The sequence below is a fragment of the Chroicocephalus ridibundus genome, chromosome Z (genome assembly GCF_963924245.1).
Source record: "Chroicocephalus ridibundus chromosome Z, bChrRid1.1, whole genome shotgun sequence".
Taxonomy (NCBI): Eukaryota; Metazoa; Chordata; class Aves; order Charadriiformes; family Laridae; genus Chroicocephalus; species Chroicocephalus ridibundus.
In genome coordinates, this window is record NC_086316.1 from 8,421,529 (window position 1) to 8,447,044 (window position 25,516).

The 25,516-nt window shown below is 39.5% G+C and overlaps 1 protein-coding gene across 2 annotated transcripts in view; it reads right to left on the reverse strand.

Annotated features, from left to right (window-relative positions):
• The window catches only part of RASGRF2 (Ras protein specific guanine nucleotide releasing factor 2), a 131,272-nt gene that overhangs the window by 11,476 nt on the left and 94,280 nt on the right, over positions 1-25,516 (reverse strand). For both annotated transcript variants that reach the window (XM_063320429.1, XM_063320428.1), the window contains exons 18-21: positions 20,563-20,669; positions 9,463-9,575; positions 969-1,029; positions 192-295 (exon numbers count right to left, since the gene is read on the reverse strand). In XM_063320429.1, coding sequence (XP_063176499.1) covers positions 192-295; positions 969-1,029; positions 9,463-9,575; positions 20,563-20,669 — 385 coding nt within the window. The remainder of the gene's footprint in view (positions 1-191; positions 296-968; positions 1,030-9,462; positions 9,576-20,562; positions 20,670-25,516) is intronic.

Here is a 25,516-nt window from a genome sequence, read left to right on the forward strand (position 1 = left end):
AGCACCGAGTCTTTCAAAACATGATCAGACTGCAGGGGACTCAGAGGCAATGACAGAAAGAGCCGAAGGACACTATCCCTTTATGTACGCAAGGCTTTTTGCCATCAGCGTGAATTCATGTAGTGCCTCACGCTGCCCGTCAGTACCTCGTCCACCGTACTCACTTCAGTCACTCGTAGGAGAACACTTACTCATAGGGTATGCTTCGGAAAACTATGTGATCTAAAAGAGTTATTTGCTCTGCAAGCTCCATGGCCGACAAAGTCTCAAAGCACTCTGGTTTTGGACAATCTGACTGCAAAAATAAAGAGAACACTTAATGATCTCTTTTTGCACCAAGGGTCATTTCAAAGCACTGGGTATTAAAAACTCATAGGAACTTTCAACACAGAGTTGTAATTAACTTCTTTGCCACAAAGAAATAAGAATTAAGAAAAACTGCTAACAACATAAGGGTAAACATCAGGCTGGAAACTCATAAGAACACAAGCGCATACCAAGTCATGAGTATGTAGGTAGGTTAATTAAAGTCTGTGCATTCTACGTTACATTCCACGTAATCACTCTGCACTGAATTCGCTGCCCACGCTCTTCCTTGGATCAATGCAATGCACTTATAGATGGTGTGACTACGGCTTGGAGGATGCACACTGTCAGTCAAGGCCAGCCATGGTTCTTGGCAGCTGAGATGGCAGACACTTACCATTTTTTATATACTAATATCTTCCCCCCACCCGCCTTTTTTTTTTCATCATGTGATTTAAATCTAAATCCTGAAGTTTTGACCTGTTCATCTTTGATATGGGCTCCAAATTCCTACTTTCTCTAAAGTGAAATGTACATTCCTGATATAAAAGAAAAGTATTTCTGTCCAGAGTTGTAAAGCTGCAGTTGTGCTACATTTTACTGACTTAAAACCACAACATTTCTATAGGAATATTTATGTTTAAATTTCAAGATGAACTTACCATCTGAATGATATCCTCTATTTTTAGATGGGTATCATCTTGATCATCCTGAGAAAGCGCCCTGAAAAATTAAGTAGCAGAACATCCTATATAAATAAAATTGTCTATGGTTATGAGTAATCCTTGTCACAGATAGGCATTCATGTTTATCTAAAATAAATCCTAAAACAGCAATTGAAGAGATAAAGAAAAAAAAAATCTGGTACCTAAAAATCTCATGTCTTCTTTTAAATAAAAGTGTACAAATTGGTGTGACATCAGACTCATGTCAGGTAAAATGATGGTCATGCTGGCTTAAAATCTCTGAGCTAAGAATGTTCTTACTCACATACTGCAGAATGTTCAATGCCAATAGCTACTGTACTTATTTGCTCATTATAATGTTTCTACATCTATCCCACTTTGACTTTAATGCAAAGAAGTTTGGTGGACAAAGAAAAAATTCCCTTTTCAAGAACTGGATTGGCAATCCAAATCCACAACATGATAACAATAATATTTAATAAGAAGCTCTCTATCCTGAATAATCCTAGGAAACCTAAAGATGGGAAATTACATCTGAAGCCTTTGCTCTGATTTTTAAACTACTGTGCTAAGTGATAGTTGGGAGAAATGTTTGAAAAATCAACATTTGAGAAGTAAAGAAAAGACAGCAAAATAGGCATGCACAAAAGACTGATTCACTGGGAAGTGTTCTTTATTGGCACTGCACTGTCCTACTCAGTGTCCCACAAAAAGAGCTGCAAGAGTGGAAACAGACAACAAACTGCTACCAGATTTTACATGTACCAAGTACATAATTTGCTTTCAGTAATACAAGTGTTAATCCGTGCTTCCAATTCTTCCATAGAAAACCTGTCATTATTAGGGTTATTTCCGAATAATGGGTCAAAAACAGACCCAGCAGAATTAATAAGTATTCATCAGAAGCCATGTACCTGGATGTAGTATCTTGTCACATCTTACCCCTTCATTTGGAAAATACGGACTCAAAGAAACCTTGAATAGACTGGATTTATATAATATAGAAAAGAGAAGATTTAGGGAGAAAGAACAGTATGTCAGTATGTGAAAGATTGCCTTTAAAGACACCAACGATAAGGCAAGAAGTCACTGGTCTGATTCGCATCTGTTTCAACATTAAGTTCCATTTTTCAACTGCAAGTATAGGTGAGCACTGAACAGGCTTTCTGCAGAAGCTGAAGAGAACTCATCAGCCAATTTTTCAAGGAAAGTTTAGATGACCATTTTCAAAGAAGATCCAGTTCTACTGATCACTCCAGAACACACAGCAACTGGAACAGGTATTTCCTCATGTTCCCTCCAATTCTTTATTTTTGCACTCTGTAGTTTCCATGTACCAGCTGGGGAAAGGGTTAAAAGAAAAGGATTATACTGCCTGGAGACTTCAGCTATGAGTGTAAGATACGGAATTTGTACTATGTGGGTGGGGAGGAAGTGTTAATGCTTAGTACACTAGGTTCTTCTGTTGTGGGTTGCTGTTGTTTCCTTTTTAGTTTGCCAAATTGGAGGATTAGGTTAAAATCAAATGCAGATACGCAGAGAAAGGATCTAAGAAACCTCCTTGCCTTCACTTTCAGCCTACCAAATCCACACAAAAAGCCCCTTTCTTCACAGGAGATGGGAACACCTTATGTCTGATGGGCAAGCTGTGCAAAGTCTTGAATACCTGCTTCTTCAGGAGAACCCTAAGCTGCTTCTCCAGATAACAACGGTGTGCAGCCTCAGTAACTGTAAATATACTGGCAATCTGTCTTTCCTCAGCAGCTTATTTTGTGCTTTGTCTCATGACTGATTGCCTGCAGAAAGGTATTGTTCATCACAAAACAAGAGCATGTGCTTCCTGGCAATAAAAAAAAAGAGAGGGCTTGCCCTGCCCCAAGTGTTCTTAGTAATCTCGTAAAGTCATCATTTGACTTCCTTACATATAACTTTATATTGGCTGGAGTTATCATCTTTGATACAGAAATTACTGTATTTGCTTAATACAAAATAAAATAGGAAACATGAGATTCTTAAAAGGTTAAAAATACTTAATTTTCCCCCATCTTTTCTTCCTGTTACTTTCTAACATGACATCGCACATTTTACGTGGACTTCCAATCCCTCATTCTAAAGAGATGACTGGTGCTTTTTCTCTAGCACTGTGGTCTCATGAAAAAAAATTCTCCTTTTATCCATAAATGCTCTACGTTTAAATCTGCAGAGGACAATGCATCTCTAGACTGGGTCCATGTGAAAAGAGTTATGAGAGAAAGCCAAGGTAAGGAGAGATTCTGCCAGACTGTTTAAAAGTATCCCTCTCAGGACTGAATGGGGTGACACCTCCATTGTTATCCTTAGAAATGAAGGAAGTGAACATGTAGGAAATAACTTTCTAATTCTTAGAGTCAGCAGCCAGGATTAGACCTCTCTCTCACTTAAACTATTCTTCATGCCTGACTAGCCCAAATATTAAAATAATTTTCTAGCGGGAAATATTAACATGCGTCTCCTCATATCTTTATGGTACATAAAATATTTTAAAAATACTTTAAAAGCTGGTGTAAGTTATAGACCCTGGTGAGATCATACAAGGCAGAAAACTGGTCATCCATCAAATTTTGAACTCTGCATATCCCTGGATTTCATTTACATTTATTCTGAGGAAGAAGAAGGAGGAACTGTTTCTTGATCCACCTTTTTTTTTTCTCCAGATAGGACTATTTATCAAGGTTCAGTTGGAACCTTACACCTTCGGCTTCACCATCAATGAAATTTTACCTAGATTTCAGGGGTCAGTAAATAAGGCTCATAAAATCTCAAGCAAAACATACTGCAGTAGGTTTGCCTGGCTTTCAGAACAGATATTGAATAAAAGTAAGCTTTTTTACCCTGCAGAGAAACCCTGTCACTCCATTCAACAAAAATCTCATCACGCAAGAAATACCAGCTGTTCTGTTTGATGACTCAAGAAGGCATGAAGCAGCTCAGTATCTCTCATAAACACGTTCCTTGCCATTCATATTCTATGCAGAGTCTTTCCCAGAGCTGACCATAATATCTTTGGAATATAAATCAACCTTTCCTCCTCCTCCTCTAATCTCTGCTAACAAAGCAACTGTTTTTCCAAGAAATTTATATGCACATATGCGCACATACACTCAAAGGCTGGGACAATTTGTAAAAAGAGACACTTGTACACTGTCAAGGAGACAGTCCATGGAACATATGTAGGCTCAGAAAACATGAACTTTCTTTCACGAGTGTTAGAACATTGAATTTATCATAAGAAATGCTTTTCCTAACCTCACTCTGAATTCCTCTACTTTTCAGAGTCAAGAGTAGACTACAAAAACTGAAATGTGGGGAACGAAGACCTACAGTGAGGGTTGATGTGTTTTGATATGCCAAGGCTTTTTAGATAAAAAAGCCTGCAGCAAGCACCTCTTCAGAACAACTAAAAAGCCTATTTTATGACTTAGTAATTGGGTTAATGACTATTTTCATGAGTGGTATGTCAACTGGCTCATCCCTCCTTCCCATTTTCATCCTGTCCCAGAGAAGACTTTTGAATGAAAGTTTCATCAAAACTTCCAGTTATGACTAATCTGTGCTTTCATACAAAAAATATGCTGTCAAAAATCTTCAAATAAATTGATTTCTAATAATAGTAAAAAAGCCCTTCAGTTCTAGGCAGGTAATTTATATTCCTTCTCTTAGTAGTTTAGATGAAAGCGCTCTATCTGGAAGAAAACCAAAAAGATAACAGCTTTCCAGGGAGATGGGTATGTGGTGCTGATGGACTGGGCAGCATTCCTGCAAGCCAGACATTGGTATGTGAAACAAACGAGGAATGTGATACCGGGGAGCATCTCTACACATTTCTACAACAATAAAGACTCTAGACGCCTTCAGGACATCCAGGGTGGGATTCACAATCTCTGCAAGCCACTGCCTGTGTTCTCTAATTGCCTGAGAAAGGAAGGTGTCTTCTATGATCTCTGGAGGAGCAGTCAGGATGCCTAACTTTAGACAATTTTGGTGGACAGAATCTCCTTCATGATAGGCAGTCTCCTTGGAAGGAGTGCTTCATTAGGTGTTTACAGTTCATTTCAGGGTTAGGTGCTCCAGTTAGACACTGTGGGTCTCGCCAAAGAATTTTTTCTAAGTAAATGCAAAGAGGAAATCCCTTTCCCCTTACCCTGTCATTCTAACCTATGGACAGTTCAAGGAATTCAAGAAATAAGTTTATTCCATTACAGGCCTTCTCTTAACATTCAGAATGTTGACTGTAATCTGCCATGTTGGCAAATGATGGAAAATCTGTAATCTGATGCAGCAAAAAAAGAAACCGGTGTTTCTTTTTGTGTGGTCTACAAACTGGTGTAGAACAAGGTGCCTCTTCACCTCATGGTGTCTCAGTGTAGTATGGGAGCGTTTTTTTAAAGCTTATCAGTTCTCAGTCAAGAGGAACATAGTCTTGTTTGTCCATACTGCAATAAATAGCAATCTTCAGAGACAAGTAATAGAGAGAACTCTCCAATCTTAGGGAAGAGCAAGTTCAGTGTTTGCTTTAACCTACTTCCACAACCTGCCATGGCACCATGGGAGGCATCAGGGAAGAATATCAGGGAGAGAACCATTTCACCATTTCTGTTTCACCATGTCCTCTTTTTCCACCAGAAGCAGTATCTTTGTTTTTATTACAAATACAGAAAACACTTTGTTCTTCTGGCACTAGAAACATGGTTGCCAGCTGGGTTCGTACAACTATATTGTCAGATAGGATGCAGTCATGCGGCTATTGTCTCTTCTGCTTCTGTGGGTTTCTCATTTTCCATTAAATCAGCTCCAGAATTGAGCAAGCACCTTTTCAGCCTGCCAGAAAAGCTAAACCCTCCTGATAGAAACAATTCCTCAGTTTTGTATTTTGTGTTATTAAAAAGTTACATTTTCAAAGAACAATCCAGAGTTGGTTCCACCTCTGAAGGTGAGAAGCTGGAGTACCAGAGGGAATGCTGCTTGATGCCCAGTAGCTGCGATGGTTCCTGGAGTAGCCAGAAGTGTGTATTCACAGACTCCATGGGACAGCAGGTCACTGCTTAGGACTAGCAACAAAATCTTTTTTTTGAAGGCTTATAAATATTCCTATTTTAATAACATGCAATAAAAATGAAGGCTTGTGGAAGAGTAAAGGAATGTGCATGCCTGTGTCACTACCACAGATACACAGTTACACACAAACAACTACATTCAACTGCAGATTATTCCTTAAATCCTCTGATTTCCTCTTCTCAGCTATGTAGCCTTGCTGAGTGTATGTCCCTAGGAGTAACTACAGTGCTTTTTTTAAAGCTTGGAAACCACGCTGAATAACCATACAACCCATTTTCCTGAGTGATTTAAGAACCAGAGCTCCTCCTTTCAGTGAAAGGAGTGAGTTGTACAACACACTCATGTATTTCACCCCAGCTGAATGATTTTTGTGTTAAATATCACAATTGTTCCAATACACTCTATCTCACAAGGTTAACGAGGCAGTCCCCGTTCCTGGAGAATTAATTTCTCCTTACCAGCTGACTGTTAACAAGTTTGACATGCCTGGTAAATAACTGCCTCCTGTGTGGCTGGAGAACGAGCCCAAGCGCTTCATTTTACAGTTTTGCTCAGCGTATGACTTTGGGACAGTTTGTTTTCTGTGATAACATTTTTAACTTGGAGACTACGTCCTCATGTCCTGTTGACTGCAGCTTAACAACAGTTTTAATTATGAAAGTTGAATTTATGCAACAGCTTCTATCTGAAAGTTTATTTATGCCATGTTCTTATTTGAAGGTTTATGGTCAGTTTGTGCATATAATAAATGTATAGATAGGACACAGGAGTAATTTCAGCTGCTACTGAAATATGGTTGCTACTGAAAATGGAACATAGCAGATTTTTGAACGCTTGGGACAGCAATACTGTGTCACTGGAGCTTATTGGACTTCAACTTATTGTTGAAATAGTACTGAAACTGCATTGAAATTTAATTGAAATTGCAACAGTATTGAAATATTCGACATACACATTGTCCAACATGCATATATGTTAGCAGGATTGCCAGTTTTGAAAAGCAGTAAAGGATTTTTGTTCACCAATGTTAGCCAAGGCTTAAATTTCACTCCTCATTTTGAAGGAAAGTGGGACATCCGTGCAGCATTCGGTCAAAAGGACTAGTCTTGCACGCCGAGCCACCAACAGCTCTTTTTGCAGTGGTGGTGTGTGGGATCCAACCAAGTACTTATGACTCTGTATGACCAAATCTATAACCAAACCACGTTGCTTGAAAAATCTGGCAGGAGTAAGCTGCAAACCCTCATGAAAGATGGCTTGGCTGAGGACCATATCTCAGGAAATCTTCATTGTCTACCTGTTTCCAACAGAAACTCCCACTGAGAACTCAGACGGGTCATTTTATTCACGCTTTGCTTGCCTGCTTCTAAAGTGCCATAATCCTGTCCAGGCATGCTGTCAGGAAAATGACTACGAAGGAAGGATTTTTAAAAATGCAGTCAGTTTCTGCAAAATATTTCAAATGAATTCATTTTTAGTTAACTTTTAATTCAATTTCTGTCCATACATTTTTTAATTTCTACTAAAATTTTAATTTCATTCAGTATTGTTTTATTTCACTACTCCTTCCTTTTTCTTTTTCTTTTTCTTTTTCTTTTTCTTTTTCTTTTTCTTTTTCTTTTTCTTTTTCTTTTTCTTTTTCTTTTTCTTTTTCTTTTTCTTTTTTCTTTTTCTCTTTTTCTTTTTCTCTTTTTTCTTTTTCTGAGGTTTTAACAATTTAACTTCTTCCGAATTTTCACTTCTTACAGAATTGAACTTTTTTTTTCTTTTTTGCAAAAGAAATACAGTATGAAAATTCACTGAATGGTCAAAAATTCAGTCTTCATTTAAAATGTTTAATGGAAGCATCTGATTGACTGTACTCACTAGCATATACAATGTGCTTAGATAATAAGGTAATAAGAGCTAGAAGGAAAGAGAAGACAAACAATACCTACCACTTCATACAACAGCAGCTGAAGGATGTAAATGGCGGCAACGCACAGTTTACGCATAATTACCACGGTCCCATTTTTTGGTGAAACAGCTAATGGAAATTGGCTAACTGGAAACTGGATACAGGAAACTGCTAACAAACTTGTGTGTTAAAGGCCTGTAAATCTATTCCATTACTCTGTCAGGAACAGCCAATCTGTGTTTATTTTCTCATATTTTCTTAAGAAGCTAAAGGTCTTAAGATAATTTTTCCCACTGTGAGCAATCTGACAGGACCCCTGCTGTCACACATATTATTAAAACCCATTATCCTAATCCTTTTTGCTCTTCTTGCTTGCTGTTTAGTTCAAGGAAATGCATGAAGCAAACCTACTATTTTTACTTTGAATAACAGCACCTGCCATATAATTGAAAAGTAGGTTTATTTTTATTTATGCAAAAATTAAGTAAGATCCCATTGACATGAAGTGCTTTTATTAAGAAGTTATCTTTGTTTCTTATCCTTTGTTCGACTTTTTTCCCTCCAGGTGAACAGCCTTCCCCTCATTCTTCTGACATTCTTTTTCACTTAAGTATCTGAAGGGGAAACCTGTCAAATGGTCTTAGAAAATTCAGACACACCGCATTTATTGCACCCTTATTGTCTTTCCAGCAGAATACTTATAAAAATACTAATAAAGGACGTTATAGATTGATTTGTATTTTTTCATTGTATGTTATTTTATCAACTGCCTAGTCTTTAAATGTTTACTGCACCTTACTAATGTAGAACAATTTACATGAAACTCAGTTACTATAAAATATTCATACTTAGACAAAATTATTGTCACTGATAAATACTTACAAAGATCTGTCTCTTTGGCATGACTAGACACTCAATTCTGTAATACCAACCCTAAGTAACAAAGTAAGGTGTTCTAACCCTAATTTAAATAGTCCTGGTTATGCAGAAGCTTAAAGGTCTTTTATTTCATGGCACTAATTAAAAAAAAATATATATTCCTCTCTGTAAACTACCCAAAGAACTTTGGACAGGGTGCCAACACAAACGAAGGTGCAAGCATGGTCTCGTTGGCACGACGCGTCAGGCCATCATCAGCCTCTGGTGAGCTTAGATGAGTGGGTGGCTTGTTACAGAGACAGGAGTCCTTCAACGTGTTACGGTGAGAGGTCTTGTTGCTTCACCGGGCAGCATTTTCCCCTTCTGCATAAAGACTGAGCCCACGGCTGCCAGCTGTACTGCAGCAAAGTTTTCTAATACAGGCATTTTTATGAATGAAACGAAAAACACACTCTGTTTTACAGCTAATAAAACACTTACTAATCCTTCAAAATTAAATACTCTGGAGAAAACCCAAACCTTGTGAATTCTATGATACACGATCCCCTAACTATTTCACATGCTGTAGTTAATATGCTAAATAATTACAAATGTATTTACCTCAGTATATTTGCAGTAGCTTTCCTTTCTTGTGGCAGAAGGTCAGGGTCTCTCAAAACTTCTTCCAGCAAATTTAACACATTCATTTTCAGCTCATTGTTCAGCTCAAAATCCTATAAAGGAAAATGACTTTACTTCCTTTTGTTTTAACAATGTTGATCAAATGACTGACAGGATATACTTCTGTGAGTTTTGCCCTTTTTTTTTTTTTTTTTTTTTTTTTTTTTGCTATTAGGTTTGAAAATATTTAGGAAAAAAAAAAGAAAAAGCTGTTGTAGTGAACAGGCTACAAAAGCGTCAGCCAAAAAGGCTGTAATTTATCTCCTTTTCTGACCTTTATCTTCTCTGTGGAAACGGGCCAATCACTTAACCTTTCTCTTCTGAAGGAACCGCATCTCACCAATACCCACAAAATGCCTTATCCTCTCTTCTCTTGTGATGACTACAAAAGCGGAAAAACAGTTTAATTGCAATACTCAGAGCACTTCCTAGTGAGGCTGGACACTAGTTTTTCACTGTTTTCTTGAGTTTCTCTGCTTATCTGCCTCACACTCCAATATTTCTTATCTCACGCTCGCCCTTTTGGAAAGGTCTGCTTTTTGTTCCACATAGTGGAGTACTCAATCTAATAAACTCGATAAATCAGATTAGTGCTCTCTGGCACTGCACATAAGAGCTTCAGCATTTTAATTATTTCTGAGGCAGACTGATATCGGAACCAGGAAAACCCCAACAACCATTTCTGTTGATTGCTGATACCGGAGAAAATCAAGGAACAGAACACAGAACAATGTACAAACTTTAAGGTGGGAAATTACAGGAGTAGGTTCCAAAAAATGCTTTTATTGCTCAAAGCCTCATCCAGACTGGCCTTGAACAATTCCAGGGATGGGGCAGCCACAACCCCCCCGGGCGACCTGTTGTGGGTGATAGGGACTGATTAGGGATTACAGAGAGAGAATGCACTGGTTTGTGCGACTCCTTCAGCTCCAGCTGCCGTCACACCTCCACATCAGCCTGACCACAATTAGAAGATGTCACTCCGCAGCACAGCCCTCCCACAGGACAGGCCTGGCCCTACGTCCATGCAATTTCTGCAGCTGTTTTTTTCACCACACAAAATCTCTATTATTGTGCCTGACAGTATTGTTTTTTTATAGCAATATGCCAGCTGATTCTTATAATGTGAGGAGAAAAAAAAAAGAAAAAAAGGTGGGATTCAGAAGAAAACTGGAGAGGTAAACTATTTTGCTGTAGAAGTTCATGATCTAGGGGGTACTGAGATGCCAGTGCGATGAGTAATATATAAAAAATCTAGGGAAATCATTGCACTTAAACATGTACATGTACTTTATGTAGAAAAGCTAACACGAGAATTATACAGGCAACAAAATACTTAGCAACCAGTTCCAAATATAATATATAGATAAATAACTATAAACGCGTGCAGATTATACCTACCTGTATCATGGGCATTATGGATGAATATATATTAATATATTTCATATGTATATTATTTGAGTAGCATAGGCACATATACATCTTTATGTAGCCATATATAGGTCTATACATCTTGTACATCACATCTCTCTGGTGACATTTTTATGTGTTTTATCTCCCACTAGCACATATCACTATTTCTTCCAGCTGTTGGAAGGACTCGCAACAGGACGCTGCCACCATTCTCAGCAGTGCAGGCTGGCAAGCCTGAGTAAACCCACTGTACTGGTTTACATTTAAATGGCTGCATGTTTTAGACCACCCCAACGTTCAAAGAGACTTTTAGTTCCACCATTTTCCAGCAGGCAGATTTCAACTCAACAGTGGTGTAATCCCTCAGGAGAGGGCACATAGCTCTAATATATTTTAGAGTCGATAGTAGCCTAAGGATTTGTGGGTCTTATTCAGATTTTCATTTGACTTAGGCAGAGAAATTTACTAATATTTCCAAGCAAAATTTAAACTTTTCTTTTTAAGTCCATTACTGTCAGTAGTGGGAAAAGATCTTTCTTCCCTATTTATTTAATATTTATACTGCAAAACCACTTATGAAATGTGCAGATATACAAAACATGACAGCTGATGAGTTAAGTAGGAGGTCTGCCCTGGAGTCACCTAGGATAAGAATAGGATGTATGAAGTTCCCAACCAATGAAAATCACCGCGCACCATGTTCAGCACCACTTAATGAAGTTTCCCGCAGTAGAATACTGCAGCAACAGAGACAACTCTATTAATTTTGCTGTCGCTCACTTGCACTGTAAGAGCAAAAGCCTCCTTTGTAACTACAGAGCACCAAAGTTGGCGTGATTACACTTTAAGGAGATTCACAACCAGCCTGTTGATCTCTACCATGCACAGGATTAGACAGCAATGTTCTCTTTACAAAGTGCAAGCACATTCCCTTGCCAGGAGGAGCGAGGAAAGCTGTGCTGCAGCATGAGAAGTGCTTCAGAAGCAACCTATCCCAGCTGACTGAAAAAAAAAAAAGAAGGGAAAAAAAAAGTGGGGGGATGGATTTGGAATCACTGGCCAGAAGAAAAGAGACTGCAGCAGAAGCAGCAGAAAGCAAGAAAAAGAAAACTTTGCTATGCTGGTGAGGTACAACTAGAAATAGTAGATTTACTGTCAGTGGTTTATACAGAGTATACAATTTTCAAGTTTTGACATGGGGTCAGTGAAACTACAAAAGCTTTCCCCTCCCTCTTTCTTAACATCTTCCAAAGTGAGAGGAAACATTCTTCATTTAAAAAATGTGAGCGAACATTGAATAACCCAGACAAATAGAAGGGAGCTATAACCTGAGAACTTAATTTATGTTTGAGTATGTCGTAAGGACTTGATGTTTGAGTAAGTGATACGGACTACTGGAGGAAGGGAAGGAAGGGACAGGAGGGGAGAGGGGTAGGAATTGTGCACAGAGAAACCACAAAGAAATGCTAGAAAGAACCCTTTCACAGAGTTGCATCATCCAACTTCAACATAACCCTACACACTTCATGTAAAAATAATCTCACCTAAGTACAGCTCTGAAACTACAGCCAACTTCTCAACTCCTCAGGCACCTGCTTACAAGGCAAAAAAGCCAATTGGCAGGCTGGCTTCGGCGCCCTGTGATTGCCATGTGAAGGGGAGGAGGAGGAGTATGAGTTGTCAGGATAAATGTAGCACTACTCCCTCACGGCAGCCTTTGCTGAATGCATCTGGACTCATTTTATTAGCTTCTCTCTCTTTCTCATTCCAATTTTTGTTACATAGTGTTATGCTTGAGGAGACCCGAGAATGGAAAAGTTCTCCAGATGCTCTGGCCAACATCGGTGGAACGTGCCACCCACCCGAGTGTCACACCCCGAGCTGGCAGGGCTCGTCATGGATGGGGGGACGGCTCCATCCATCTGACTGAGTGTGCCTCCCAGGCTGGAAGGCTTTTTTCAAGCAGGGAAGTAAGGGAGCTGACTGCTTTCCAATGCAGATTCCCAGCCTTGGCTCACACAGCCCAGGGTCTTTCCACAGATGCACCCGGATGTAGCTGATATTATCACTACGAGCAAGAGGACTTGATGCAGTGAAATATTTTCCTAGCCACTTCTCTTCATCTTGTGAATAGCTACACAGTGAGAATTTTTCAATCCATAAAGCACAGATAAGGGAACCTGAAGAGGGATGTATTATATAGAAACAGGGAGAAGCAGAAAAGAGAAACGTGGGGAAAGAAGAAGAAGTGGTCACATTTCTAAAATGGAAGATGAAGTAACCAGATAGGTACCAAGTAAGAAATGTCAGGCAAAGAGATAAATTGGTGGGACTTCGCGTAATAGCTGGAGATGGGAAAGTTTTGAGAGGCATCTGGAAGAGAAAACGCTCTGAGGGAGAGGAAGGGTTAAATTAGTGAAGGGAGAAGAAAAATCTAACGGAAGATTAAAAATGCCAGATGTGAAAGGGAGGAAAATGTAAAGCTCGAGTCAGGGTTCTAGATGTCTCTATGAGTACCCAAACAAAGTGGAGATTCTGTGTGCGGACTACTTGTCCTTTGCCCCCAACTGCAGCAGCAAGTCGGGCACAGACACTGAGAAAGACTAGCTTTGCTACTGGCTATAACTGATTACTTCCAAGTGACCGGTTTATGATAAAATCCCACTGGGAGCCCAGTATTGGAAACATCCAGGAAGGCAGAGAGCTCTACTGAAAGACTGTTTACAAAGAATTTGGAGTATTTTTAAATAGATGCGTTTTGCCCTGTTATTTTAATATATCTGCTCTCATGCCAAAGTGTAAACAGATAATTATTTCAATGTCATCAGTGGAGTGACTCTTAATCTTGCACACAGCAGATCAAACTCTATCAGAGTTAACTGAAGTTGCTCCAGTGCTGCAGTCCCCTACAACAATATTTAATTTTCCAGCATAAAAGCACACTTCGGCTATCACACCCAATTGTGCTGAGGGAGATGTTTATAAATTCACCTGCAACGAACCAGTTTACACATGTGGCAGATAAAAGATATTATAATTTCTATATTAGAAAAGAGATAAAAGATATTATAACTGGGTATCAGGAAAATTCATCCCTGAACTTGAAGTAAGTCTGGCGTACTTCAAGAAGCAAGCAAAGGACAACAGCTTTGTCTTCCAGTTAGCTTCAAGCACAAAGAGACAGTCATCATTCAGGGAAGAGTGACAGCCCTGATTCTACAGTATCAGCGTTAGCCTGTCACTCCTGATGGAATATAATCAGGTTAAAACTACAAGCTATGTTAACAGCAGGACTGAGTAATTCTCAGCACATACTTATCCAAGCACCGTGTAGCACTGTAGTACAAAGAAACCTTGAAAGAAGAATCTAGCCATTACGTATCGTCAGATTAAAGCGTTCAGGACAGATAAGAAATGTGACATCCCTGCCTCTAAGTCCTGGGATGTAGTACGTTCAAGAGCTCTGCAGAAAGACCTCTGTGAAGAGGGACCTGTCAGGCTCCAGTAGAAGTGGGTGCAGAGTACCGCTAATTAGTTTGACTGACTGCAAGTTTGGCTATGGTTCTGGGGGTGACTCACGTTCCCTGAAGGGTCATGGTATAGCAAACCCTTACCCTTCTGTGACGTTTGGACAGAGCGCAGCAGCAATTAAGTGCATTACTGTTCAATGCATAACTGTGTTCTGCACAGGGCGTAAGTTTATGCAAACTGGATTTCTTCACGAAGTGACCAGTAGCAGGCTGGAAGGCTCACTCGGGGTTCCCTTGCTCTGCCCCTCTCTGGGGCAGCCTCTTTGTTTCTTCATGTTTCTTGTATCATGACATCTGTTTATTTCAGAAAGAACCCCAGAAATTTCTCTGCTATTTCAAGGCAGAGGCCATGGATCCTAGGGCTTTATTTGAAAGTAGTTAAAATACAGCACATCTTGCTATTGTACGATAAGTGCGGCTTAAGTGTCATTTGTTCACATTTCTACAATAAACTTGCTATAACTTTGCCAGGCATCATATTTATTACTTTATGCCTTTACACACGAGCCAAGTGGGGCTTGTATAAAGGAATTTTTATCTTAATTTTTATTCCAATGTACAAAATGGAATTGGCCAATTCATGTGCACTAGAACTATTTTTAACTAACTGAAATCATCTTGGACAATTCTCTGTATACAGGTGTCCTCCACAATCCCTAAGTGCTATCAATAACTACATCTGCAAAACCTTCTGTTGAAAACCCAACACAGCTTCGTCAGTCTGAGCATGTAGATTATTTCACAGCTGGAGCAAGACAGGCATCGGGCATAAGATCATGACCTACACCCTCAAAATTCAAGCCTTGATCTTCTCCCCAGATCTTGTGGTACTTCATAACTCACTGACACTGTCTGGCAGCCATCTAGTTTGTAGGAGAGTTAAGATTTGCCAGTTCGTTCCAGCTGAGATCTTCAATGAAGGCAACGGGAACAAGCACCCGGCTGTCATTCAAAACTGGGAAGTCTGGAGAAGCCAGCCTTTCTTTCTTCACCAGCAGATGCGAAAGCTTTCTCCTTGGACAAGCTCCATTTCAATCTGCTTCCCACAGAAGCAGAAAGAACTTGATTTTGTAACATGAAATGTTTAGATAAAAGATACGAAAGTATTGTTAAACAAAGAAAATGAGGCTGCAAGACCTCACTAGGATACGGAAAATCATACAAAGCCTTCCTCCTCTTGGCCTCCTTTTCCCTTCCTATTTTTCCATCTCTACAGGAGTCAGTGGGAGTTTTATCCTCTCGAGCCCTTTCCGTTCCCATCAACGCTGTTGTCTTCACAATGACTGTCTGCCTCGTCATTTGTGTTTTCATTGTTTACAACAGGAGAATCCTACGCCGTTCCTCTCAATTACATTTTAAAAACAAAATGTAAACATGAACAATCTGCTGTTATTTTGAGCAAAATGAAATCTTTGTTGGCGTGTAGGTGGCTGAATGAAAAAGACAGAGAAGATTAGGTAAAAAAAAGAGGAGGGACAGGGAATGAAAAGAAAAGAAATATAAATAAAAAAACCCGGAAAACCTAAACGAGGCATCTTTCACGCTGTCCTGGTTTTGGCTGATGAACAATATAGGTTTGATCTGTCTTGCTCAGTGTGATAAAACCAAAAAGGATGTGTCACATTATGTGAGGATGTTTTCTTCAAAATTTTTATCTGTGCCTTGAGAGCTCCTGAAGACATTAATTAGTTCCTTCGGCCCTCCTGGAAGGGCTGCAGATTTGGCATGATCACTATATATTTACATAGAATTTAAGTGAGGCTCCTACAGCGTATGACCCAAGTTTTAAAAATAATGAATCCTTTTTCTAAGCATTGTTTAGTATGATTTCAAGATAAGAAAGCCGCTTTATGAAAGCACATCCTCACTGAATAGGCTAAATTGTTAATTTTAATGATTCTGTTTTCTGGCCACAGACAAGTTTACATGTTAAATACCGTCCATGCTTGGATAAATTTTAAAAAACAAATGCTTTAAACAAAAAAATGACCTTGAAACATCCACAATGGTGGTTTTGACACAGTTGCAAGATACTGTAGGAAGCTAATTCATTCCATAGCCCAGCAGAGAAAAGACCCTCCAAAGCCTGGCCAAGGATTTGCTGGAGAAAAGTGAAGAAACGCAAGGCTTTGAACCATTTGTTTGGATAATTCCTCCATCCCTCAGTTCATGCACTAACCCTGACCCATGTTATTATACACTTGAAAGCAGCATGCGAAAGCAAGCCAAAGGGTTCCAGAGGGAGGGGTGTAGGCCAGGGAATAACTAAGTGGGATGATATACGTAAGAGCACTTTTAACAGATGGCTGTACATTAGTCCCTTTACATAGCACACGTTTCTGAACACAGCCTGCACACTCCCCTGCGACTGTGCAGCACTTCATGTGCTCTGGGCACCAGAACACAATAAATCCACACAATAATTTAGGCAGAAAAATAACTTCTAGAGAATTAACTGTCACTGGTGGATCAGAAAGCACCAGAACAGAGTTAGTTATGGTGCAGGGTTACTCACATGCTGCAGCACTAACGTGTCTGTAGCAGCATCTCGCACCCTCAAAAGAGAACTATAGCAAGCCCCACAGTTTACCCATCTAACGTCTTTGCTTCTCTTTGCATCTAGTAATAAGGAAATCAGTATCAAGTTTGCCGATGACACAAAGCTGGGAGGGGTGGCTGACATACCAGAAGGCTGTGCTGCCATACAATGAGACCTGGACTGGCTGGAGAGTTGGGCGGAGAGAAATCTTTATGGAATTCAACAAGGGCAAGTGTAGGGTGCTGCACCTGGGGAGGAATAACCCCCTGCACCAGGACTGGGGCTGACCTGCTGGAGAGCAGCTCAGTGGAAAGAGACCTGGGAGTCCTGGGGGGCAACAGGATGACCATGAGCCGGCAATGTGCCCTCGTGGCCAAGAAGGCCAATGGCATCCTGGGGGGCATCAAGAAGAGTGTGGCCAGCAGGTTGAGGGAGGTCATCCTCCCCCTCTACCCTGCCTTGGTGAGGCCACATCTGGAGTACTGTGTCCAGTTCTGGGCTCCCTGGTTCAAGAAGGACAGGGAACTGCTGGAGAGGGTGCAGGAAAGGGCTACCAAGATGATTAGGGGACTGGAACATCTCTCTTATGAAGAAAGGCTGAGGGATTTGGGTCTCTTCAGTCTGGAAAAAAGAAAACTGAGGGGGGATCCTATCAATGCTTATAATACTTAAAGGGTGGGTGTCAGGAGGGTGGGGCCAGGCTCTTTTCAGTGGTGCCTAGTCACAGAAACTTGAGCATAGGAAGTTCCATCTCAACACGAGAAGGGAATTTCTTTACCCTGAGGGTGGCACAGCCCTGGCACAGGCTGCCCAGAGATATGGTGGAGTCTCCATCTCTGGAGACATTCAAAACCCGCCTGCACACATTCCTGTGCAACCTGCTCTGGGTGACCCTGCTCTGACAGGGGGATTGGACAAGGTGATCTCCAGAGGTCTCTTCCAACCCCTACCATTCTGTGATTCTGTGAAGTGGCATTTTGGCAGAAAAAATGAGCACAGCAAGTCACCTTTTACAGCAGTGCAGGCTAGCAATGACCACAAGGATCTCAGGCACATCACAAGAAGAACTGTCTACCAGCAGGAGAAGCTTTTCCCAGAGAGGACAGAAATTGCCTAGTTGTTGCAGCAAAAGGAAATTTAAAGCCAAGTGGAGAGAAAACAATATCAGCAAAGCATACTGAATTGGACGTTTATCTTTGCGAATATCGACTTATTTTGTTCACCTTTTTTTTTTTTTTTTTTTTTTTAGAGAGAATAAAACCTGCCCTTGGCCGCTGCTGAAGGTGAAGGATGTCTCAAATGCTCTAAGTGGCCAGAGAATGATGCAAGTACCTTACAATGTAATAAAGTTTTTGGCAGGTCTGTTGATCTCATAGAATTTTAATGCTTACATTGTTTTGTCATTTTGTAAATCTAATAAGCATTTTCTTCACCAGACGCTGGTGGCTAAGGGTTCTCTGGCTTGCAGTTTGTGTTGTTATTGTAAAATGAAGCTCTGAGCTACTGCTCTCCCAGGACTATACATCTTTACTGCCAACATTTCATACTGTTTGGCCAGACAGTAATTCTTCACTTGCCTTCCTCAATGCGGTCCTGTCCCGTATTTTTTTGGCAGAAACTAGTCAGTCATTTCTGGTTTGCTGAGGTCTTATGTTCTTTCTCTCTCCCATCTCACAAGTAAACAACACAAAAAGCTAATTACATGCTCTGTTGCTGTAGCATTCATTAGTATCTATTCCGAAGCCCTCATATTTTAAAATATTTGCTATATTGGAATAATGGATTAGGAGAGCTAGAGAATTAAAATCTGCCACCCTTGCCATAAGAAAAATAAAATGTGGTGAGAGACTAGTGAGTCCAGGTAATAGCTTGCACTTTGAAAATGCACAGTGTTTAATTTTTACCCATTACCTTTGTCTTCTTAATATTTTTAAAAGAATACTAATGGTAAATATTATGCAAAAGTGTGTGCAAAAGTATTCAGGACAATGGTGTATTTCTGCATATCATGGGTACTTTTGAAATGGAAACAAAGAACACGTATTTTTAAGAAGAGAAAGTTCACTTTTGGTGAATTGCTACAATAATAGAGCTTGCACTCTTCACTTTATTTTTATGATAGACGGTCATCACAATCAGGGTCAGCTCTGAAACTTAAACTTCAGTCTAACTAGTTGTAGAGGGTTGCCTAATGTAGACAAAAGTCTGATGACTCCTAACATTTGCACAGTCACATTAGTTAACCATCTTTTAATTAATATACAGGGTCAACTCAAGTCATAGCAGTTGCTTAATATGAACTGTGTCAGGGACACAATAAGTATGTACAGTACACTACCATAACACAGAACAGTAATAACAGACTTCTGTCGTTTCTGGTACAGCTCAAGATTTTGCCATGTGATGATTTTCATTTAACAGATAGTAAAAGAGAACTTGGTGTACAAAGGTTGTTTCCAATAACTCAAAGTGTTCAATCATTCCCATGATACTAAGAGAGGTTTTATTAATCTCTTCTGGGCTGTTTAGCTTTTCAAACACAACCGATTTTCCCATTTGTGCATTTCTTACTGACTTCACTCTCTAGCAAACTTAACCTCTACAAAAGTTAAACCCATTACATGGAAAAAAAGGCAACTGAGTTTGACATAGGACAGCTTGCCACCACTGCAGTTGTCTGTCCAATAAACTCTTTTTAGATGAAGTGCTCTTGATTATTAGAATGTAGTGACAAAGCAGTCTATAATTGCCATGAGGTATTGTCTACCCAAGGCACACAAAAATCTTTCATTTGCTTCCAAAGTGCTCTCACTGTTTTTCTTTCCTTCCCTCTTTCTTTCTTCCTCCCTCCTTTCTCTCTGTCCCTCCTCCCTCCTTTCCCTCTGTCCCTCTTTCTCTCCTTCCCTCTTTTGTTTCTTTCAGTAATTTTCCTGGTAGTCTTCTACATGTACACCAAAATCTTCCAACATTTATCTCACCCAGCAGCTTAAAGGACATGGCTATCTATGGCTACCTATAGCTGCTCAGATTTCTTTGTTTTCCCCTCCCTCGGCCAACAGAGTTTATGATTACGTATCAGACCCACAGTCCTGTTGTGGCTGTAGAGGGACCAACACGGAGGACTGGTGCCTCTTTCCGTAAAGGCAAATAAATAAATAAATAAATAAATAGATAAATGTATGCAAGCACAAGTATTTTAACCCATTCAATCAAAGTAACTGAACCAAGCTGCCTGTAGCATGAACGCGGACAATCTGAAGGATTAATCCAACCTGCTCATTGCATGTTTCAACACACATTGCAACAGCAAAGCACTTGCACAATGTTACCAGGTGTAATGCTATAACTGGATATTTTCAGTAGGGCTTTACAAGGCTAGATGAAGGATTCTTCACTTGCTTAACAGTGTGGTTTTACAAGCAATTTTCTATATTATCTTCACAACGCTAACTTTCCAGGTTGTTTGACCTTTGTTACACCATACAGCAGAACTGCCCAAAAATATTTCATAGGGACAATGTATTACAGATGGAGAAGAGGAGTGCAAAAGGAGAATACCTGTGAATGCTTGGAGACCCAGTGGCGCAAGACATTAAGGACGCGATTCGTGGCTGCTCTGCGTATTATGAACTCTTTGTCGCACATGCGTTCAGAATTGTTAAATCCTGTGGGGAAAAAAAACCACACTGGAGTTAACAGAGGTAGGAAAAATTCAAATACAGTATGAATAACTTTGGTAAACTGAAAGCTCATAGAACATTCATGTATAATAAAAAGATAGATGCCTATATAGACTTTCAAATATGACCATTTATTTGAAATGGTCATTTAGCTAGCTGAAATTCTCCAAGATCAATAGAATAAAACCTTGCCCATCATAACTAATACAGACACCTACTTGGGTCAGCATTCAGTTTTAGAAAGATTATTTGCCTGCATCATTAATGTTAAGATCTCCCTTGATGTATAGGAAAAAGTAACAGTAAAAACCAGGACCAGTCCAAAAATGTACAGGATGTATAACCAAGAGGATTACAGAAGGAAAGTGAGTATGACTTAGAAAAGTGGTAAATTTCAGAAGTGGTAAAGAAACAGGGGAGGATAGTAGTTTAAACACAGAGGAGAAGAAGGTCAACATGAGAAATGCTCCTTTCTAAGAGCGGTATTGCACAGGCTCCGAGAGTCAACAGAGACTGTTCAAATAAGCTATTTGGTTTTTCACCACTGGGGTGACAAGAAAGTGGGAAGACACAATACAGAAAACACATTTACAACCCCAGCTGCCTGAAAACAAAGATTTGCCAACTACAGCATTTCCCCACACATCTTGTAAAGACAACTTTTTTTAGCCAGCAACATTTACTTATAAAGAATAGGTTTTAAAAACAAGCAAGCAAGTTTATTCCAACGTTCACACTATTGCTTCTTCCTTTTCTTATTCTGCTGTAGTTTTATCATAAATACAATGTGTATAATGAAATAATCATTACCTTATTTTATAATAACAAAATGATGACATTAAACCCCCTAATTTTTTTAAAAAATTGATAACACTGAAGATGCACTTGAGAACTTTATCTTTTTCTAAGTTTTTGTTAGATTTGATCTTACACTGTGGTGTTTCCATTTCCCTCAGTGCAGAGTCCAGGGAACAAACGGAAACACTTCTCCACGTGACCACTAAGAACTTTACTATTTTTTTGGCATAAAAGTTTTTCTAAAGCCTGTGTAGGCAGGCTTTAGCAAAATAGCAAAGGCAGATAAAACTTCTATTTATTCTGTAGGAAAGCCACTGGAGGTAGTCTTAGAGGCTAGTATTAGTTTTGCTCTGTTTTTTTTAAAGACAACCCAAAAAATCCAAATTGCTGCTCTGTATTTTTGGAGAGATTAGCAGGAAAATAAAAGTTTAACTGCAGTCTTACATTTTTTACCGCAGACTGGACCCCCAAACCCCAAACGTATTTTCTACACTTATGTTTCATGCATGTTTTTTAAACTATGGCATATTACACGGTAGTTGACATCTAAGATTTAATATCAAAGGAAGTTTCATATTAAAACATCTTTAGGAGTTTCACTGCCCATAAACAGCAAAGTAAACAAAATCTCTGAGGCTTTACTCGGTAAAAGGTAACCTAGGCAACATTTTGTGTGTTAATTTTCTATGCCTTTCACTGTTAACCTCTTGCAGAAGCAATTAGGCATACACGTTATAAACTGTTCAATTAGCCACTTAATTGCAGCAATGAAAGTCACAATGAAAATTATATATTAAAGCAGTGGAGTCTTTATCAAAGTAACATTAAGGAAAAGAAGTTTCAGTAAGCTGGAAGGAAAACAGAAGGAAGCCTACAGAGACAGTTTTCAGTTAGCTGCAAAAAGAATAAAAAGAGCAAGAAAGGAAAAAGGAAAACCTCCAGAGATCACTTCAGCAAACTTCTACGGCCCTCAGAATTTCATCAATTTTTAAGCAGTAATTAGCTTGTTGCAGAGAATAAGCAACATGTTAACTCAGATCCACATTGTCAATACTTAACGTTGCATGTCTCAAACCTATAAATGGAGATCTCTAGTTTTGTAAGAAAAGAACTTAACTGAACATACATGCACATGTGAATTTAACTGCAAGTGGCTGATTCATTGTACATCTTCAGGTACAAGACTCCACATAAATAACTAAATCAGCAAAATACATTTTTTTCAAAATAAAACCAGAAATCTATTAACTCCATTCTGACCTTGGTTTTAAATACCGAGCAACTCGGAAAGCCAGGATGTGTTTCCTTCTTTCTTCAACCAACATTTATAATTTATTTATATAAATAAATATATATATGTGTAATTTACACAAAAAAGAATCCACAGGTCCTCAAGCAATGCTCACTGACCAAGACTTAAATCTACAGATTGATTTTGAAGAAGAACACGTTTATGACACTCTCTTGTGGAAATGGAATGAAGCAGAATACCCACTATTCTCTGTATACTGCCCTAGCATCCTTCCATTTGGATGTCTGGCTTTACCTCAAGGTTTTTCTTCAGGACTTGTTTTGAGTAACAGCAGACCTCAGGTAGGCTCCATATGCAGTAGCTTTGACAACAGCTCAGCAGAGTTAGGCCTTAAGCCAGAGACAGGTGTGCTGGAGAATAGTGCACGGAGTCCTTGGACCTCCCTGAGGCAACTGAGGCTGGAGCCATACAGAGCTTCTGGGACTTGTAATGTTCAGAAAAAGGAGCCTCTGCTAGCAGTTCCTCTTTTACAATTTTTCTCTCTACAATTTTCCTCTTCTACAAAATTCTACACTATTTCCAAGCAAATGCTTCTGTATGGACATAGAAGGAAGGAACATGGAGCAGTTCAGGACAAAGAGTTTGATTATACTCCCACATTAAAACGAGGTGACAATGTTCCGGGCAATGCCAGGGACTTCCAAAACAATGGACATGAAGATGAAGAACTGTCCCTCATGAAGATGGAGGTGTGCAAGTCATCACTGACTGGTGCGGAAAGCTCTGAGGAAGCAAAGCATATGACCTTCTCCAGGTCTACCACCAGAAGACACTGCAAAGTGAGAACCTGTTGAATAGTGTTTAGCACACTGCTGGCTCTTAGCCCTTCCATCCCGAACTGACTTGTACCTGAAGCAGGAGCGAGGACTGACAGCATGGTGTAGAGATGGTTACCATCCACATCATTAAAATGACCATCAGGCACAGATTAATTAGATTAGTCTCAAAATTAGAAGTGATTTAATAACTGCTACTACTCACTAGATAAGCTTAAGTGGATTTATAGACATGACTTTTTCATTAAAATTATAGAAAATAGCCATTATTTCTTGATCTATTCACCTATATATCAGATGATTACATTAAGTGCGAAGTTATACTTAGATAGATACCAGCAAATCTATTCAAAACTAATGTGACAGCGCCCTCCTAGTCAGTACAGCAATAGCTAAAAAAATCTCACCATTTGAGTGCTGGATTGTGTCATTCCTGATACTAAGAAAATTATGTCATATCATTAACCTAAATAAAAGTTAGTGAATATTGACAGTGAAAGCAAAAGAAATTTCAGTCGTTCTTACAGTCACTGTTTCATTAACCAAAAGGTGAAAACATACAAGAAAAAAGGTTCTCAAGACATGCAAATTGCAGAGGAGTGGTATTAAATTTCAGGATCTTACAAAACTCAGAAAAAATAGAAAAAATGTCAGCTTCAAACAAGTAATATCAGTAACCATTGTTACTTTCTGGTTTTCTAACTTTGATAGAAAAGGTCTAAACAAAACACCAAGAAAAAAACAAACAATAAACACTTATTGTGATGGCTGTATTAATATAGAAGCAGAAACTTCCAAAACCAAGTCCTTGGCTAGCATTGGTTTTGCTCTTCCTAAAATCAAAGCCACATGGACTTTAGGACATTAACTGCAAAGGGGAGATAACCAGACTAAGATCTGATGAAGCCACTACAGAAGTTATCTTAGCAGGCATCGGTGAACTTTTATCAGTGTTTCCTGCACTTTTCACAGCACAAATTCCTTCCAATACATCAGCTTTACTGCTGCTCTTTACTCCCTCCTCTCTCTTTCTGCCCACCTAATCCTCTCCTAATATAACTCCAAACAAAACCCTGAGCCACCATGACAACTGCAACTATTCCATATGCATAGCCTACTTGTTTATGCATATTTCAAAGAGGCCAGTACACAACCTTATCTTGTTCTGCACGTTCGTGCCACATATCTGCTGCTCTCTACACTGCAAGAGGTAACCCAAATCCTCCAGTCCTGTCTACTTTTGCAACAGGTGACAGGGGTGCTAGCCTAGCAGGAACTCCAAGCCATCTTGCCTACTGCAGAAAAACAAGAGACAAAGTTCCTGGGACACATATCACCTGCTCCACCTGTCCATATAAAACTGTGAAACTGGACCTGCACCAAGTGACTACGCAAAGTAAGCAATATGAAATTTTGTCATCGTTTAACACTGGTAGGCACCTAAAAGAACGGGTGCTGACCCACAGACTAGAATTGGGAGCCAAAGCTGCAGGTCAGGTGTTGATCTGCAAGGAACAAGGGCTCCATCACACCTCTAAGGCATATCTCAGAGACCATCCTACCAAACAGTTTCCAGTTAACCTTTTAGCATTGCTGCATCCACTCTATTACTACCCATATATCTTTCCTACCTATCCTGGGGCTAGGAACAGTTTTTAATTCTGATTATACACCCCCTAGCATAATATCATCCCTGTCCGTGACCTGGACTTCGAGACACTCTTAGCCATGTAGGTTATAAATCTAAGTGGGTTGCAAGATTAACAAAATAGCCATATCTGATCAGACGGAATTTCATCTAGCTTGGTATCCGGAAGCAAATCTTGCAGAATGAATCTTTAAAAGATGCAATTTTGAAGGTCTTTCCCATAGTGTGTTATCCTTGGCATTGAGTCTGGGGGCTATCTACATGCATTAGGCTTAAATTGGTGGGAAATCAGGCCAAT